The sequence below is a fragment of the Gossypium arboreum genome, chromosome 4 (assembly GCF_025698485.1).
Source record: "Gossypium arboreum isolate Shixiya-1 chromosome 4, ASM2569848v2, whole genome shotgun sequence".
Taxonomy (NCBI): Eukaryota; Viridiplantae; Streptophyta; class Magnoliopsida; order Malvales; family Malvaceae; genus Gossypium; species Gossypium arboreum.
The window spans coordinates 109,826,716-109,846,161 of NC_069073.1; the positions used below are offsets into that span (position 1 = coordinate 109,826,716).

The 19,446-nt window shown below is 37.5% G+C and overlaps 1 protein-coding gene across 1 annotated transcript; it reads right to left on the reverse strand.

The window, feature by feature from the left end:
* Positions 1 to 6,056: 6,056 nt before the first annotated feature.
* Positions 6,057 to 8,629, reverse strand: LOC108459301 (protein MET1, chloroplastic). The gene is made up of 7 exons (XM_017758648.2): positions 7,741 to 8,629; positions 7,271 to 7,377; positions 7,082 to 7,176; positions 6,894 to 6,970; positions 6,651 to 6,771; positions 6,411 to 6,470; positions 6,057 to 6,321 (listed from the first exon to the last, which is right to left on the reverse strand). The coding sequence occupies exons 1-7, from the start codon at positions 8,118 to 8,120 to the stop codon at positions 6,178 to 6,180; spliced, it is 984 nt and encodes a 327-aa protein (XP_017614137.1). The 5' UTR covers positions 8,121 to 8,629; the 3' UTR covers positions 6,057 to 6,177.
* Between the last annotated feature and the right edge of the window lie 10,817 nt (positions 8,630 to 19,446).

Here is a 19,446-nt window from a genome sequence, read left to right on the forward strand (position 1 = left end):
CCAGACATTTGTTAAGGGCCTCTGTCTGGCCATCGGTTTGTGGGTGATAAAAGGTACTTATAGCGAGAGTGGCGCCATGTAGACGATGAATTTTCTTCTAGAAATCTCGAATAAAATGAGGATCTCGATTTGTGACTATTGCTTCCATGAAGACGAATAATGCCTGTAACAAAGGCTGATCCAATTGTGAGACTCGAAAAATCATTAGGAAGAGGTAAGAAATGTCTATATTTGGAGAGACGATCTACGACCACCATGATAATAGCTTTCCCTTGTGAAGGTGGTAACCCGATAATAAAATCCATTGAGATGTCTTCGAACACCAAAGTTGGAATTGGCAGAGATTGAAGCCAGAGGGGCGCAACGATGGAGTCTTTCATTTGTTGACAGACTGAACATTTAGAGACAAATTGGTGAACATCACCATGCATTCCTTTCCAATTTTTTTTTGAAGTAAGTCGATGGAATGTTCGAGTGATTCTTGCATGTCCACTTATCGGAGTAGAATGAAACTCATTTAAAAATTGGTGCCGAAAGGGGGGAATCAGATGAAATGATGAGGCGATCGTGAAAAAATAAGAGACTGTTGTGATTCGTATAACCTAGAGGGGATTTAGGATGGGCACGAAGTTGAGCATGCCAGGTTAATAACTCAGGGTGAGCTTGATTGGCCTCACATATTGCTGCGATGATAGAAAACTTTGGACCTATAATAGCAAACAAGGAAGCTACTGGAGGTCGTGAAAGGATATCTGCGACGTGGTTATGCTTGTTTGGACGATAGACAATCTCAAAATCATATCTCGATAGTTTGTCGACCCATTTTTATTGGTCGGGTGTCTAGATAATCTACTTCGTAAGGCTTTTTAAGGGCTGTTGCTCTGTAACGATAATGAATCGACGACCCAATAAATATTGCCACCATTTTGTGATGGCTTGGGTAATAACGTACATCTCCCAATTATAAGTGGATGCGGCTTGTTGGCGAGGAAAAAATTTTTCACTGAAAAATGCGATGGGATGGCCATCTTGAGATAGAATGGTGCCAATGCCGATACTTGAAGCATTAGTTTTAACCGTGAAGGGCTTAGACAAATCTGGAAGTTGGAGTATAGGGGTTGATGCCAATAGTTTTTGTAATTATGAGAAGGTCAGGCTTGCTGTCGGTGTCTACTTAAAAGAGCCCTTTTTAAGTAAATCGGTTAATAGGCCAGCTACTGTTGCATACTTGTTTATAAAATGTCGGTAATACGCAACCAAGCCCAAAAATGCGCGAATGTCTTTGATTGTTGTCAGTGTGAGCAAATGGACAATGGCCTAAATCTTGTCTGGGTCAACCGCAACACCTTGGGCTGAAATGATATGGCCCAAGTAACCCACAGATTCTTGTCCAAATAAACATTTGGACTGTTTTGATACCAAATGGTGAGAACGTAAGAGCTGAAGAACCTGTCGAAGAGGGTCCAAATGCAAGGTCCACGTTGCGCTATAGATCAGTATGTCGTCGAAAAAGACAAGAACAAATTGTCGAAGAATTGGTCTGAAAATGTCATTCATCAGTGCTTGAAAGGTAGAGGGTGCATTTGTAAGACCGAATGACATTACCAAGAATTCGTAATGCACACTGCACATTGTGAGTGCGAAAAGCCATTTTAAATTCATCACCTGCACTAATTCAGATTTGATGATATCCGGCTAAGAGATCCAACTTTGAAAAATATGGAGCTCCATGCAAATTTTCAAATAATTCATCTATGGACGGAATGGAAAATCGGTCGCAAATTGTAACCATGTTAAGAGCACGATAGTCCACACAAAAACGTAAAGTATCCTTTTTTTTTTGGATGAGAATAATTGGAGATGAAAATGGACTAGTGTTAGGTCGAATAATCCCATCGTTGAGCATTTTAGTAACCAATTTTTCCATCTTTTTTTCCTTTTAAATGCGGATTCCGATAGGGATGTACCTGAACCGGATTTGTGTTGGGTAGGAGATGAATTGCATGGTCACAGGTTTTTGACGATGGAAGACCCTGGGGTTTACTGAAGATATCTGAAAATTAAGCCAAAATAGAAGCAATATCAGATGGATAGGAAGATACTGACCCGTTGGAGGTGGTTATTACTTCTAGGAGATAAAATTCAGCAATGGCCTGTGTTGACTACAATCGATGAAGAGCATTGTATTGGATGAGCTGAGCCACAGGAAATCGGTTGCCTTGCCAACAAACTTTATGACCATTATACGTAAATTGGAAAATCGAAAATGCATAATCGGTAACCACTGGTCCCAATGTGGCTAACCACTCAATGCCTAACACCATATCCCAACCATGTAATGGTAAAACATGAAAATCCACAGAAATTTCTTGGCCTTGGATGACTAGTGGTACCTTGCGACTGATGTCCGAACAATTTAAACGGTATCCATTTCCAACTAATATGAAAAATTGAGTAGTCGTTTCGATTGGAAGTCGTAGATAAGATGCCACTCTGGTTTGCACAAAATTATGGGTGCTACCCTCATCTAAAAGAATCTGAATAGTTTTACCATGTACTTGACCTGTGAATCGCAACGTTGATGTAGAACAACTGTCTGCCAGAGCATTATAGGAAATTGTCGATTCAGTCATTAACTCCTTTAGTTGCAGGTTTTCGGCCATCGTAGAGTCCAGGGCAGATTCAAGAACTGGAGAACTTTGTCGGTTGTCCTCGAACAACAACAATTGCGGTTCCGATTTGCACTCGTGATCCCAAGTGTATTTCTAGTCACAATGGTAGCAAATGTCTTGTGCCGGCGTTGAGCTGCTTCCGAAGATGAAAGCCGATGAAAGGGAACCTTAGCATCACTCGACGGTGTGGCGAAGTTTTGGGTTGATGAGGGCGGTGATGGAGACACTTGCGCCAGAGGTTGTAGTTTCAGAGTAGGAAGAAGTGGTCTGCCTGTTCCCAAGGATGGTCGACCCGAGCCCTTCTCTAGGGCAAGACGTTGCTCATGAAGATGGGCCAGTCCAATGGCATCTTCTAAGTCTGTGGGCCGATGGATCAAGACACGGTTTTAATATCGGGTCGAAGGCCCAAAATAAAACATTGAACCAGGAACAACGGGGGTAAAAACATTAGTGTGGTTTGTAATAGCCTCAAACCGTGCACGATAGGCCTGAACTGTAGACGTTTGTTGCAGCTTGGCAATCTATCCTTCAAGTGACTCTAGGTCACGAGATCGAAAACGCTTGACCAGAGCCGTCATGAGTCCACCTCGAAAGTTGTTTATTTCAATACATCTAATCAAACCACTCTGCAGCATCATCGTCAAGATAAAAGGAAGCAATGGTCAGTGTATCCTGTTCCTGGATATTGTAAAAAGTAAAATAATGTTCTGCTTGCAACACCCAACGATCTGAATTTGTACCTAAAAACCTGGAAAACTGAATCGGTGCGGGTTTGTAAGGGCCAATGGAAGAAGAGTCGGTTGGTTGTGACATGCTATGGGACCCTAATTTGGGAGGTGAAACTGTGGAAATAACTGGCAGCCGAGTGAGGAATTCTTGCAACATCTGGTGTTGAGAAGCAAAGGATTTAGTAAGATTATCAACGTCTTTGCAGAGTTGTGCAATTGATTGTTGGACAGGTTTGACATTTTCGTCGAGTAACTTGAGTCTGGTTCCACTCGCTATATTTTCCGATAGTCAATGAAAGCATCGATGCTGTGGATGGAATCTAGCAGTTTCTAGAATGGGATTGGACAGAAATTGAGAAAGGTTGAGGATGGAATTCCTTTTCAGTAAAAAAAAAATCCACATTACACTTCAGAGAATTAGGTGAGAAAAGAACAATTTTCTATTGACAAGAAGCATATTCCAATCATATTCCTTCTGCTCTTCTTATAGTATTCTTATAGCCGTTATGCTCTTGCTGATGTGGGCTATATGACAAAATACTTGAATTTCAGAGGAAGCCTTCTTTGACGTATGGCCGTGATAGTTTTGGATGGAGGTTCAGTTTGGTTCCTTGGTTCGGTGGCCTCTGGTTCATTCATAACACCAATTTTCTCTTAGAATTCAAGAGTTTGGTCTTAACATGGTTGTGAAATGGATCTTATAGCAGCTCACGTTGGATTACCCGACCATTAAAGTAGCTAGAGAATTCTATTGATCACTCTTCACTTGTACCTTTTGGGGAATTTGGAGGGTGAGAAATGTCCTAATCTTTAGAGGATCTAAAACCAACCCAATAGGTACTATTTGTTTTATTAGATGCTACTACAATTTTATAACGAAGACATTTGCGGAAGAAGATATAGCAAGGAAAATGAATGATAGATGTAATAACTCCTATAGAATTAAAGAATTGAGAAAAGAAGATGGCAATGAAATCCATTGGAATTTGTCTCAGTAGCATTAGGGGCATGGCTATGGTGAAAGACAATAACAATCATGCAATTTTCTATTGTAGAATATTTTATGCAAATTTACAACTCCAAGCAAGAGTTCTTTTGAGATTGATTTTTTTTGTATATGGAGGATCAAGAAATTAGCAAATATAAACTCTTGAATAGAGGTAAGAAATGGATCAATATAAATTTAAAAAATTCTAAAGCAGAAGGGAAGCTCATCCTGACCACTAGTGACATCAAGAATTTGATATAACATATAGAGATCGTTGAGGGGAAAACTAAACCATAAATTGAAATAGGTGAATGGTTGAGCATCAAAATTAGTGGATAGTTAGGGCGTAATGAAGGTAAGGGCTTTGGCCCCTTGTTTAAATAGAACAGAAGCAAGTCTAGTCCTTCCCAATTATAATTTTATTTTGATCCCAACATTAAATTTCTAGCTTTGCCCCATAAAACTCATCCTTTCTAAATTGTTGTTCATATTAAGACAAACTCTTATGTTTCATCTTGTATTCATCTATCTTTGTTATAATAAACTAAGTTATCATAATTACTTTTGTTCAATTTATTCATAATGTCTTTAGATATTTGTAATATAATTGTAAGAAAGTGTAGTTATTAAGATATTAATTAAATTAAGCTGTAATAATAAAGAATTTTAATTCTCTAGATATGTTTACCTCTTTAAATGGAATTACACCTTTTAAATGAATAAAAAGAAAAAAGTTTTAATTCATTACGAATAACAACTTGTGCAAATCCTCCATTTTCAACCTCCTCCTCCTATTACTCATAAGAATTGATGTTTTATCAAATTTACTAATTGAAATGATTATTCAAATATGTTAAAAATATGTAATTATAAGTAATTATATTAAAATTTAATTATTAGTAGCTTTCCAAACAAATTCATTTTTTCCTTTTTCTTTTCTGTTCTTATTTAGTCATTATATTTTTTATAAAGAAAATTATATAATAATTATATTAAATCAAAATTTCTGTTTTAAATTAATATGATAAATAGAATAATAATTCTATCCGACGATAACATTGTGCAGGTTATTTTCTAATTGTATATAAATATGAAATTATTGAGTGATAAAGAAATAAATTTGATGGGAGTATTATTTTTACTATGAATTAGTAATAAATTAAATTAATTGATATATTACCACTCATATACTTTATTTTTAGCAAAGAGAAGAAAAAATTTCGTTTTTTTTTACAAGATTTTATTTTTACAAGTTATTAATCATCTTTCTAATTTCAAATTTAAATTTGTATTAACTATTATTTATTTTATATCTAACTATTATATTATAACTATTATTACACTAGTAAGGAATTAAATTTCAAAAAGTATTTGGTAATTCAAGTTGTACAAATTTTAATATTTTCTTCCAAGTAAAATAGCCTTTTATTAAGAATTTATTTAATTTAAGTTGGGATTATTTTATATTCAAATTGTTTTGATCTCCCTTGGAAATAAAAACCAAGAATCATTTTTAAAGATGTATGGCATAATAATACATTGCAAATATTTTAAGCACGAATAAATCCTGTTTTGGTATTTACAGATGAAAAGCATGAATGAAGTTTCAATATAATTGGAAAGGCAGAAAGAATGAACGTTTTGTAAACTGCAGATACTATCAACACATTTTTGAATAACAAAAATGGACAAGACCCCAATTTTTATTAAAGATGGATTGACGAAAATAAATCGAACTTGTGAGCAAAATTATACTATAACACAAATATCCTTTGGTGTAGGGCTTTTTCTATTTCTGGTTGAAAATGCCAAATAAAGATTTAATGGCATTGATGGCATTCTCATTGATAAATGATTCATCAAACCTTTTAAGCAGTGGCTCAAATTGCTCTGAGTTTTTTAAATTGGCCAGGTCTGGATCCGTCCGGATTCTCTGTTTAACACAAAATTAACAACAAAGTTCGGTTAATAGGCTCGTCTAAAAACTCGACACCAATGTAATGCAACGCAATTGATTATCACCTTAAAGTCTTCAAATCCTGCCTCCAAGGCATCTTTAAGTGCTGATAGACCAGCTTGAATCTGTAAACATTTCCAATGTATTACAACCATATGAGGTGCACATTGCATTAAAGTTATATTACAACCTGTATGATATTATTCTCAATGTTAAATGAAGATATTAAGAGATGAATTATATTAATTATACCAAGGAATCAAGTATGGGAAGGATGCAAGGAAATTTTGTTTTAATCAACCTACCTGATTAAGCTTTGAATAACAGCAAGCAACATTGTAACTTGCTACAGCTGCTTCATTAGGCTCTGGCTTTGATCCCAGTACAGACTCGAATTTCTCCAGCGCTTGCTCGTAATTGCCGCTCCTTCCCGATGATAGAAAACGAACAAGATATTTAGTGCTTAAATATAATTGGTTATGTGGTGAAATATGATATAAGCATGAGCAAAGGATAAGTAAAGTTCTGAGATTAAGTCACAAGAGTACTTGTATAATTGCAACCCTTCACGAAGATCCGTTTCCCTGCGTTCTTTTTGTTCCTTTTTCCTCATATAGTTTTGCATCTGAGATTCAAGCAGCAAGTTGCGGACATTATATTGTTGTTATGATACAGAAAATTTTATTACTTTAATATACAGTGAAGGTTACAAAATGATAGTGAAAGTACTACTTACTTGGATTTCCCTCACTCTGTCACTAATTACACCTGAGTTCCTCTCAGCTCTAATAATCTCCTTCTCTGTTAACTCGCCTCCTTCATCAACCTTCCCTGGAAAAATATATAAGAAATGCTGACATTTTTTAGCTTATGATGCAGTGTTCATAAGGGGCAATTTAATTATGAACAAAGGATAATAACTTACCATATCTTTTCTGCATTTTCATAAGCAATGGACCAATTCTCTGGCGGATGGTGTACATTGTCCTCCCATATTCGGCGGCCGGCCATATTTCTGTTCCAAACACTGCACTGCATTCCCATAAATGGTTCATTAAGTCACCTTCTAATTTTAACACTCTATGAGACCGAGAGCTTGAACATTAACCAGATATTCAATTACAACACTCAGTGACAAAATTTGATTCATGTGATAAAAATGGTTGAAGGTGTGAGAAAGGGTCACGGTGAAACATTAATCCGAGGCAAATTGCCCATAAATTGACACTGGTAGAGTCTTTTGATGGGCAGCTGGCAATCTTTCATTTCATTAATACATTAGTGTGGCAATGCCTTCTAAAGTCCACACCTCTTAATTAGCAATAGTAGGTTGGCTATAGGTGCTATCAGCAGGTTTGCTTTTGCTAATGAAAAAGAATGAATAGAAAAGCTAACCTGGTGGCAAGTACTTTGTCCCCAACGGTGAAAACCCCAGCCTTGTCAGCAGCTCCACCAGGCTGAATAGCATCAATGTAAGTCCCACCATCTCTGCCTTTTCTGAATTTGAGCCCATAAGGCTGCTCAATCTCTACCTCATACTCCTCGTACTGCTGCTCTTCCTGCTCTGTGGTTTGGGACTCACCTTCCGATGCTTTCGCTACCAAAATCCATGGCTTTAGCTGCTCCTTGCCACTGCAGAAAGACGCTGAACACTTGCTGTTGAATCTAACTCCTACATGCCTGGTTGAAGAAAGGAGAGGTTGAGTGGCTCTGTGTAAGGGTGAGCAAGTGTTAGAGCAGAGATAGGAGGGATAAGTGGTGGGAGCCAAAGCCATGGTTGTATTGCTATTTGCTACGCTAACAAAACAGAAGGTTTTTTAACTTTTGAGTGGCTCTGGTAACAGTGAGCAAGTGTTAGAGCAAGGATAGGAGGGATAAGTGGTGGGAGCCAATGCCATGGTTGTATCACAGGAATGATATGATTGGTCGGAAACCAGATGTGGATTGGATTCGTTAATTTTCTATTGAACCAAATGAAAGCACGTGGCACTCCCAGATCCAGCAATTTCTTCCCATACGTATAAAAAAGGAAAGAGATTTACAATATATTTCATTATCCAAACCAAAGAGAAAGAAACTCCCACATTCAAGAATGGAAAAAGAACAGACTTTTATAGAAGTATTGAATCAGATCGAAAAAAAGGAAAAGCCAAAGAAGAAATATAGCAGGGGGGGCAGTGTGAGAGTTTATGAATTCTCCATTCCAAGAATTGGCAGAGCGAAAGAGAGGGGTTTTTTACGGTTCCTGAAAAAATTGCCACAGTAAAACTTACCTACTTTAATGCAGCCACCAATGTTCTCAGCTGAAAAACAATATATATATATATATATATATATATATATATATATATAAAAGAAATCAGCGCAGTGCATCACCCAAAGACAGCGAGACCTTAAAAGAAGGGAAAAGAAAAATCTCTCTCTCCTCCTCTCATCTCACTCAATGGTCTACACAGCTATTGAACAAAAGATAATAATTTCATTCATGAGAGAGAATTACAAGAGGATTTTGAGATAATCAGGAATAGAAAAATTCCAGAAAGGGGATAAGAGCCTAACTTAGTTCTCTTTACCACCCAGTCAGCTACTCTATTTCTTGATCTCAGTACATTATTGTCGGAATAAATTTTCCTGTAAATTAAAAGAAACAAAAATAAATATCAGCAGAAGAAAAAAATGAAATAATTGTTAGTGAAGTTACCTTTTTTTTTATTCAGTTGATTTTTATTCAGTTGAAGTGTTATTTAAATACATGAAAAATATAACAATTACATTCTAGAATTAAGAAACTACCCGATTTCATGATCAACAAACTTCTAAAATTAGTTAAAATAATGAAACGGTTTAAAAAATGAAAAAAAAATAGTAAAATTTGTTTTGACCAAATCTTGCAGCAGCTGAAGTACAACTTCAACATTCCTCGTTGCTTTGGTTGCAGCAAACTCCAAGTTTCTCTCTAAGAAACTTAAACTTGCTTCTTGGTAAGGGTTTTGTAAATATATCAACTAGTTGAAATTCAAATTTGCAGTACTTTAAACCAACTAAACCTTATTTCTGCACTTCTCTAAGAGAAAATAATTTGATATTGAAGTGTTTCGTTTTCCTATGAAAAACAAGATTGTTAGAGATAGAAATTGTAGCTTGATTATCAACGAACGCTTCTGTGCATCCTTCTTGTTTCAGATTCAAATCCACTAAAACTTTTCTTAACCAAAAAGCTTGATTGACAACAACACTAGCTGCAAAAATTTAGGTTCTGTTGTAGATTGTGACGCCATATTATGCTTTTTGCAGCACCATAAGAACACACCCGAATCAAACTTGAAACAGTAACTTGAAGTGCTTTTCAAATTATCAAGTGAACCTCCCTAATCACTATTTGAATACCCTTGCAAAACATAATCTTGATTTGCACAAAATTCGGTTCCATAATCCAATGTCCCTCTCACATATCTAAGGACTCTTTTAGCAATTGTAAGATGTGTTTCAGTTGCACAAATCATAAATCTGGATACTAGACTTATAAAATGTAAGATATCAAGTCTTGTAGTCATTAGATACATCAGGCAATCAACTAGACTTTTGTAGAAGTTTTCATCGACTTTTCAGCTTTATCTTCTTTGCGACTTTTGGAGTATCTACACTCTTGCATTCATCCATTCTAGATTTTTTCAGAATTTCCTTAGCATACTTCTTCTAACCAATGAACACTTCTTCATTTTTCTACTTTAATTCCATTAATAGAATGTAAGTCATTTCTCCCAAATCCGTCATCTCGAAAGTTTGCTCCATATCTTCTTTGAACTTTCTCACAAGTTCTTTTTTACTTTTTCTGACCAACAAATCATACACATATAAGGAAACAACAATAAAATTGATTTCATTACCTTTTATGTAAAGGGTAGCTTTATTGAGACTTCTTTTGCAATCCAATTACATTAAATGTTCATCAATTTTGCTGTACCACACTTTTGGCGCCTGTTTCAGGCTATACAAGGCTTTTTTTGAACAAGTACATATCATCTTCTTGCCCTTTCACAACAAAACCATCAGGTTGCTCAACGTAAATCTCTTCCTCCAAGAAGGCATTGAAGAATGTTGCTTTAACATCAAGTTGATAGACTTTTCAGCCCTTTTATGCAGCTACAGGAGCAAAATTGTCAGAAAAATCAACACAAAAAATTTGAGCATACCCTTTCACAAAAAGTCTAGCTTTATGCTTGTTGATTGAGACATCGAGATTTAGCTTGGTTCTAAATACCCACTTCACTCCAATCGCTTTTCTATCTGTAGGTGTTTTTACCAACTTCCATGTTTTATTTTATACGATCATCATGAGCTCCTTCTTCAGTGTTGTAATCCATTTTGGATCCTTCTCAACCTCTTAGTAATATGTTGGTTCGAGTACAACCACATTGCATCTTTGGTCAATATTAGAAAGTGACCTCATACCTCTAACGGGCATATCATCAACCAACTCATCTTCCTTAAGTTGCAATTTTGAAACTTGATTAGGTACCATAGCTACTTGTTTTCCTACCCAATTCTACTCATCATTCTTCATGAAATGAACATCTCTGTTAAACAAAATTTTCTTAGTGTTTGGTTGGAAAATTTTGTAAGCTTTTGAGATTCTACTGTAGCCAACGAAGATCCCTTATTTCGCCTTTTTAGCTAATTTATCCACTTTGATCTAAGGAACATAAACAAAGCACAAGCATCTAAATACTTTGATATTTTTTAAAGAAGGTTTAAAACCATACTAGGCTTTATATAAAGTTATTCTTCCAACAGCTTTTGTAGGAAGCCTATTAAGAAAGAAAACTGCAGTGTACACCACTTCTACCCAATATTCCCTTGGAAGTTCTTCTCAAACATCAAACATCTAGCCATCTTTATTATGGTACAATTCTTTCTCTCGCTGACTCTATTTTGTTGCACAGTGTATGGAGCAACGAGTTGATATTCAATCCCTGTTTCGTCGTAGAAAATATTAAATTGATTGGAGGTGTTCTCCTTGCCATTATCAGATCTCAAAGCTAGAATTTTGTGTCCACTTTGTGTTTCAATCCTTTGCTTGAATTGCAAGAATACATCACCAACTTCTAACTTGAATTTGAGAAAATAGATCCTACACATTCAAGAGTAGTCATCAATAAAGATAAAAAAAACCTACTTCCATTGAGAGATAGGGTGTTGTGAGGTCCAGCTAGATCAGTGTGTATCAATTGCATCTTTTCAATAGCTCTCCAAGTTGATTGCTTGAATGGAAGTCTCAATTGTTTTCCTTGTTGGCAAGATCTAAAATCTGGAATTTCAGATTCAAGACAAAAGAAACATTTAATCAATTCCTTTCTTTGCAATTTCACAATAGCTGGATGATTGCAATGCCCAAGCCTCTTATGCCAAACTTCAACATAGACATTTGTTGCAAAGAATGCGGCTTGCTCCTCCTCTAATAGATCAAGTGCAAAGCTCTAAATGTAACACCCCAAACCCGACCTGGATGTTATGGTCGGATCTGGTGAAGTCACATGAGAGTGTTTTAAAAAAATGTATTGACCTTCAAATCGTTCCATTTATTAGCTTTTACTCTGTTTGGGAATCCCAGTTCTAATTGATTTGATTCAAACCATCTCTTTTACGTGGAAGCTTTTGAAACCCAAATAATTAATTTTAAGTAAAATCATTTTTATTTAAAAAAACCTTAGTTTTAGGAAAACCATCTTTTGATGAGTTGCAGTTTAAATAATCATAAAACTGTAATAAGTCTCGAATGAAAACCAAATGCTCCAACTCCAGAATTACATCAAAAACTCCAAATAAATAATTAAAAACTGGATTTAATGGAAAAACAGTCTAAATATTTATGTGTGGCCACCCACGAGTCCTCTGCCTCACTGATTCGTCAAGTCTGGAGATTACCTATAAGATTAAATAAAAAAGGGTGAGTCTTCGCAACTCGGTGTGTAATCCCCAAAGAAAATCATGCATACAACCATACATTACATCATAATCAGAATCAGTCTTGGCCAAAGCCCCTTATAGAAATCAATGTAGGCCTTGGCCCACTCAGATGCAGAATCAGACATATGTATTAGGGCATTGGCCCATCCTAGATACAATATGCAGAACAAAACAGATTAAACAAAGTCCTACCCACCAGCCTCTACACACCAGCTCTGTCCAACCCTACACACCATGTGGGGATAAAATCGACCCACTCATCCCTACACACCATGTTGTACCGAGTGCAGCACATAATCAGATAATTGCAGCTGTGCTACTAGATATCAAGCTTAGGAGTCTTTCAGAACACTTCTTCCATATACATTAACCCAACCTTGATGCAACGCAGCATACAATACATGACATGCAAATAGGCAATTAATAGATCATACATACAAATTGGTGTGTATGCTAAGGCACGTATATAACATAATCAAATCACGAAATCAAGGGTCAAGTAACTCTCATCGACCCTACAGTAGGTCTCAATCGACTTAGGCGACCCGAGCAACCATTCAGAGTATTTCAGAAAATTAGGCTTACACGCTCATGTGGCCTGCCTGTGTGGGCCCACACGCCCATGTAGCCTACATGGCCCAAATTAGCCTTGGCTGTATGGATCACACGGCCTGGCCCAAAATTCCACACGTGCATGTGGTTCACCCGTGTGGGCCCACATGCCCGTGTGGCCCATACGGCCCAATTGGTCAAGCTCATGTCTTACACACGGCCTTGCATATCCTCACACGGCAGTTTCATGTGCCTGTGTCACGCACGCATAATCTACTTCGTCGATCACATACCCGTGTGGCATCGACAGTTTCATTTTTCGACTTTCGTATATTCTCCTTTTCTGTGTTTCTAGGTACACACCTGGTTTAACTTCGATGCGTAATCACTCCCGAGCAAACCTAAACCTATACTCAAACACGTTTTACTCAGTTAATCCCTTAAACGATCGAATTAAACAAAAACCCAAAACGGATTTGACACTTTCCGAACATACAACCCTTACTTTGTGAATCACGAATGCTTCCCACTAAGATTCGACACTAGAACAACCTCTTACACTAGATTTTCGGCTGTTAAAACAATTAACAAAACAAAACCCAATTATCATCTTAAAAACCATAACTTTAAGGCACCAAAACCACTTATCGAAACCGCACTAACGCATTCCTCGATGCAAGAGAAAATCAATACTCAAGAAAGGGAAAATGAAAAAAAGAGAATTTCAGTAGAGAAAGATGGAAGAAGGAAACGTAAAAAGTTTTAGAGAAACAAAAATGAAAACTGATAACTTTTCCCCCCAAATCCCTTGATTATCTCTACTACTCATAATTTCGATCCAAGTGAAATTCTGACAGGCCATTGAACAAAAATAAACTCTCTTGATTGCACAGGGATTCGAACTCCAGACCTCCCACACAGCAACACGCATCTTAACCACCAGACTAACAGGCCCATCCTGATAAGAATTACAAATAGTTAAATACAAGCCTATAGACTGGAAGTTAATGATTAATTCAGGAAAAAGCCAAAATTTGCCAAAGCCAATGCATGAACTTGGGACCTTTCACACATACCCAGAACACTTAACCACTGAAGCAAATACACAGTTGTGTCAATTAATCGTAAAATCAAAAACGTAAAATTTAGGGCGTTACAACTCTACCCCCTAAAAGTAAATTTTGGCCTTGAAATTTACTTGATCAGAACATGTGAGGATACTGTTGACGCATCGCATCCTCAGGCTCCCACGTAGCATCCTCAGTGCTACGATTCTGCTACTACACCTTCACTAATGGAATGAATTCCCTCCTCAGAACTTTAATGTCACGCTCCAGAATCTGAACTGGCTCCTCCTCAAAGGTCAGATCTGATTGAACCTTAATTTCCTTAACAAGCACAATGTACGTGGGATCAGAGCAGTAGCACCTCAACATAGAGACGTGGAATACGTCATAAATTCGATCCAACTCCAGAGGTAGCTCTAACTGATAAGCGACTGACCCTACTCGTTTCGAATCCAGTACGGCCCAATAAACTGAGGGCTCAGCTTGTCCTTACGACTGAACCTTAGTACCTTCTTCTATGGCGAGACCTTGAGAAAAATGAAGTCTCCCACAGCATACTCAATCTTTCAATGTTTTAGATCTACATATGACTTCTGCCTATCAGAAGTCGCTTTCAGTCGCTCCTAAATCAATCTAACTTTATCTCCAGTTTCAAAAACCAATTCTGGACCTAGAATACGTCGCTCATCCAACTCAGTCTAGCATAAGAGAGTACGACACTTACGACCATACAGTGCCTCGTAAGGTGCTATTTGGATGCTAGACTGGAAGCTGTTATTATAGGTAAACTCTACTAATGGCAAGTACTCCTTCCAATTGCCTCAGAAATCAATAACACAGCTCCTTAACATGTCCTACAGTATCTGAATTACCCTCTCCGACTGACTATCTGTCTGATGATGGAAAGTAGTACTGAAGTCTAACCTTGAACCTAGAGCCTCATATAGTTTTTTTTAGAATTGAGACGTGAAACGAGGATCCCTATCAGAGATGATCAAGACAGGTACCCCATGTAACTTCACTATTTTAGAAATATAAAACTTAGCCAACTTTTGCAAAGAAAAGTCTGTCCTGACCGGGATAAAGTGCGTAGATTTGGTCAATCAATCTACGATAACCCAGACAGAATCCTTTTTAGTGGGTGTTAGAGGCAACCCACTAACGAAGTCCATCGTTACGCGCTTTCATTTCCATAACGGTATCTTAATCGACTGCAGCAAATCTGAAGGTAACTGATACTCAGCCTTAACCTACTGACAAGTCAAGCAGCGAGCAACGAAGTCAGTAACCTCACCCTTCAACCCTGGCCATTAGTATAATTATTACAGATCTTAGTACATCTTGTTCCCACTGAGATGCATAGCATAAGGGCTACTATGCGTTTCGTTTAGAATCGACTGTCTTAAGTCCTCATCATTCGGTACACAAATCCGACCGCGGAAACACAATACTCTATCCTTATTAATCTCAAATTCTGTAGCAGTACCACTTTCAGCCTAACAGAAACGCAACTCTAGAGACTTATCCCCTATCTGTTTATCTCTGATCTGATCAATCCATGTCAGTCTAACCTAAAGTTCTGCCAACAGACTTCCATTGTTGAAGAGACTAAGTCGAGCGAACATCACTCTCAAATCAGTCATAGTCCTACAGCTTAACGCATCGACCACCATATTGGCCTTACTAGGGTAGTACTCGATAGTGCAGTCGTAATCCTTAAGTAGTTTAACTCATCTACACTGCCTAAGATTTAACTCCTTCTGGGTGAGGAGATATTTGAGGCTCTTATGATCAGTGTAAATAGTACACTTCTCACCATACAGATAGTACCTCTAAATTTTCAGGGCAAAGACTATTATTGCCAACTCCAGATCATGCGTCGGATAGTTGGCCTCATGCTCTTAAGCTGACGAGACGCATAAGCAACTACCTTACTATCTTGCATCAGAACGCAACCCAGACCCACATGTGATGCATCACTGTATACCACGAAGTCTTTATCGGGCTCAGGTTGTATCAAAAAAGGAGCTTGAGTCAGAACATTCTTAAGCTTATCAAAACTCTCCTACTGTGCCTCAGTCCAAATGAAAGGAACTTCCTTACATAAAAGCTTAGTCATCAGAGCTGTGATCAAGGAGAACCCTTCTATGAAATGTCGATAATATTCTGCTAGCCCCAGAAAGCTGCGGATCTCAAACACATTCTTTGGCTGTTTCAAACTCAACACAGCCTCAATCTTACTAGGAGCAACGTGAATCCCTTCAATTGAAACCACATGTCCCAAGAATATTACTTCTCGAAGCTAGAACTCACACTTGCTGAACTTCGTAAACAACTGTTTCTCTTGTAGAATCTGCAATGCCACTCTCAGATGCCCATCGTGCTCATCCTCAGACTTAGAATACACCAAAATATCATTGATGAACACCACCACAAACTGATCAGATAGGTTTAGAACACTCGGTTCATTAAGTCCATAAATGCCACTGGTGCATTAGTCAACCCAAAGGGCATCATTAAGAACTCATAATGACCATAACGAGTCCTAAATGCTGCTTTATGCACGTCACCTTATTTACACTCAACTGATGATACCCAGAGTGCAAGTTAATCTTAGAGAACACATAAGCCCCTCTAAACTTGTCGAATAAATCATTAATCCTCAGAAGTGGGTATTTATTCTTAATTGTTAGCTTGTTCAGCTGTCGATAATCGATACACATCCGCATTGACCCATCTTTCTTTTCTACAAATAGAACAGGTGTTCCTCATGGAGACACACTGGGGTGAATGAACTCGCGATCTAATAGCTCCTGAATTTGAGCCTTAAGTTCTGTCAGCTCTTTCGGTGCCATTCGATAGGGCGCGATAGACATTGGAGCTGTACCAGAAATCAACTTAATCCCAAACTTCACATCTCGGCTCAGAGGCAAACCCGGTAGTTCCTCAGAAAATACATCTGGAAAGTCCCTCGCAGTTCTAATATCCTCAACAGAAGAGTCTCCAGGATCAGAAACATTAATGCAGGCTAATAATACTTCACATCCTTTCCGAACAAACTTTTCTGCCACCAGCGTAGAAATCACATTAGTCAAATAATTTTGACGCTCTCCAATCAAAATTACCTCAATATCCTCTTCGGTTATTCAAACGACTCTCTTTGTCACACAATCCAGGCTTACTCGGTGCTTTACCAGCCAATTCATCCCCAATATCAAATCGAACTCCCCAAACGAAAGTTTCATCAGATCAACCAGAAATACTGTTCCTTGAACCTCTAACAGAACGTCTCTATACAACCTACTAACTCAGATAGATTGTCCCAATGGGCTCAACACAGTCACCTCACTATCATTATTCTCAACTAGAGTCCCCAAAGTTTCAGACACATTGCTAGCAATTTAGGAGTGTGTAGAGCCTATGTCTATCAATGCAAGAAAATGTACATTATAAATTAAAAACATACCCATGACGACGTCCGGAGCATCTCGGTCCTCATAGCGACGTGCAGCATAAACCAGTGCAGGCTGCCTCACCTCAGTCGATCCAGCACCTCTGCTCAGTGCTCTCTAACCTCGATTTATACCATTACCACCCTTGGCCTGACCTCGGCCACTAGATGGCTGTTGAACTACCCTCGGCGGCTGTAAAGTACAAGAACTAGGAGCTTGCACTTGATCAGTTCTCAACGAGCAATCCCAAACGCAGTGCTCAGTCAACCACATCTCAAGCACACCCAAGTAGTCCTCCAACACTCGCCTGGATGGCGTCTACCATGGTGCGCACATAGCGCCACCCCAGAAGGTGTAGCAGGAGGCCCCACTGGTGGTCGTGAAACTAACTAAAAATTTAACTTAAGGAAATCGCACCTATCGAATAGTAGTATAGTTATGGTGAGACCGGAAATATCATACCCACGAGGACTAAAAGTACTAGTAATTACTATCTTTTTATTATCTAGCCTAACAATTAAGAGAGTGTTTAAGCTAAGGCTAATTATCTAATTAACTAAGATTACGACAGAGATTAAAGTTGGAAAATACTTTTGAAAAATCGATGGAGGAGACAATACCCAAGGAAAAATCCACTTAGACTTCACTTATTACTTCTGAATTAGACGATTTATTCACTTGACTAAATCTGTAGAAATCCCCAATTTATGTTAATATTTCTCTTGAGACTAAAAATAACTGACTCTAGGTTGATTAATCGAAATCTCTTTCTAATTAAAACCCTTATTGTCGCATTAACTCGATCTATAGATTCCCTTATTAGATTTGACTCTAATCCAACAGATTTATGTCATCCTATCTCTAGGATTGCATGCAACTCCGCTTAATTATGAATGATCTACTCTTAAACAGGGACTTTTACTGAATAAGCACATCAAAAACCTGAACTAATATCTATGAATGCTGAAGCAAGATTTAAAACTCACAATTAAGAATAAGAACAAGTATTTATCATATAATTCAAATAGTAATAAGATTCATCTTAGGTTTCATCTCCCTTAGGTATTTAGAGAGTTTAGTTCATAACAATAGATGAATACATCTCAAAATTGGGAAAAATAACAAAACATAAAGAACCCAAAGAACTTCTAAGGAAATTGAATAGAGATCTTCAGTCTTGAAGTAGTTCCTACTTCTGAGCTGATTCCGATGGTTGTCCTTGAGTATTTTCTGCCTTTTACTCTGTGTGTCACTTTGATCCTCTTCTAGAGTGTTTATTTAGACTTTGGAATTCCCAAAATAGCCCAAAATTAGCCTTTTTCGATTAGAATTAGACATTGGCTTGACAGGGACACGGTCGTGTGCTACGCCGGTGTGAAGGTGCTCAGGTAGTGTGTAATTCTGACTTGGTTTAATATTGATACAGCCATGATACATAGGCGTGTGGCCTACCCGTGTGTCACACGCGTGCGTATAGATTACCTGTGTGGAAGTGCCTAGGCCGTGTGGAACACTGAATTCGGCCTAACTTGTCTGTTTTTGGCCGTTTCTTGCTCTTTTTTCTATTCTAAGCTCTCCTGTAGATAAAACATGAAATCAAAGGATTAGAAGCATCAAATTCATTAAATATTATGATAATCCTTCCAAAAATATGTCAAGCATGGGGTAAAAATATGTATATATTATGGTTTATCAAATATCCCTACACTTAAGCATTTGCTTGTCCTTAAGCAAAATTCTCAACTCACAATTAAAATTAATTCTTCTTAACTTATAATTCTCATAAAAAAATGTTTCGAAGTAATCCATAGATAATCACACATTTAGAATTCAACTAAAAGAACATCAAAGTTTCAAACAATCCAAGTTGAGCATTTTAATCATAAAATCATAGGTATCTCCCTTTATCTAAGTAATCACCTTTAATTCTAAATTGACAAGAGTTGGCATCCTCACTAAAGATTCACTCAAATCACTCGAAGTGTTTAAGGTTCAATAATTAAGCACTCAATAGTCAAACATGAAAAGTTATTACCATAGGCTTGCATGAAAATCAAATCTCC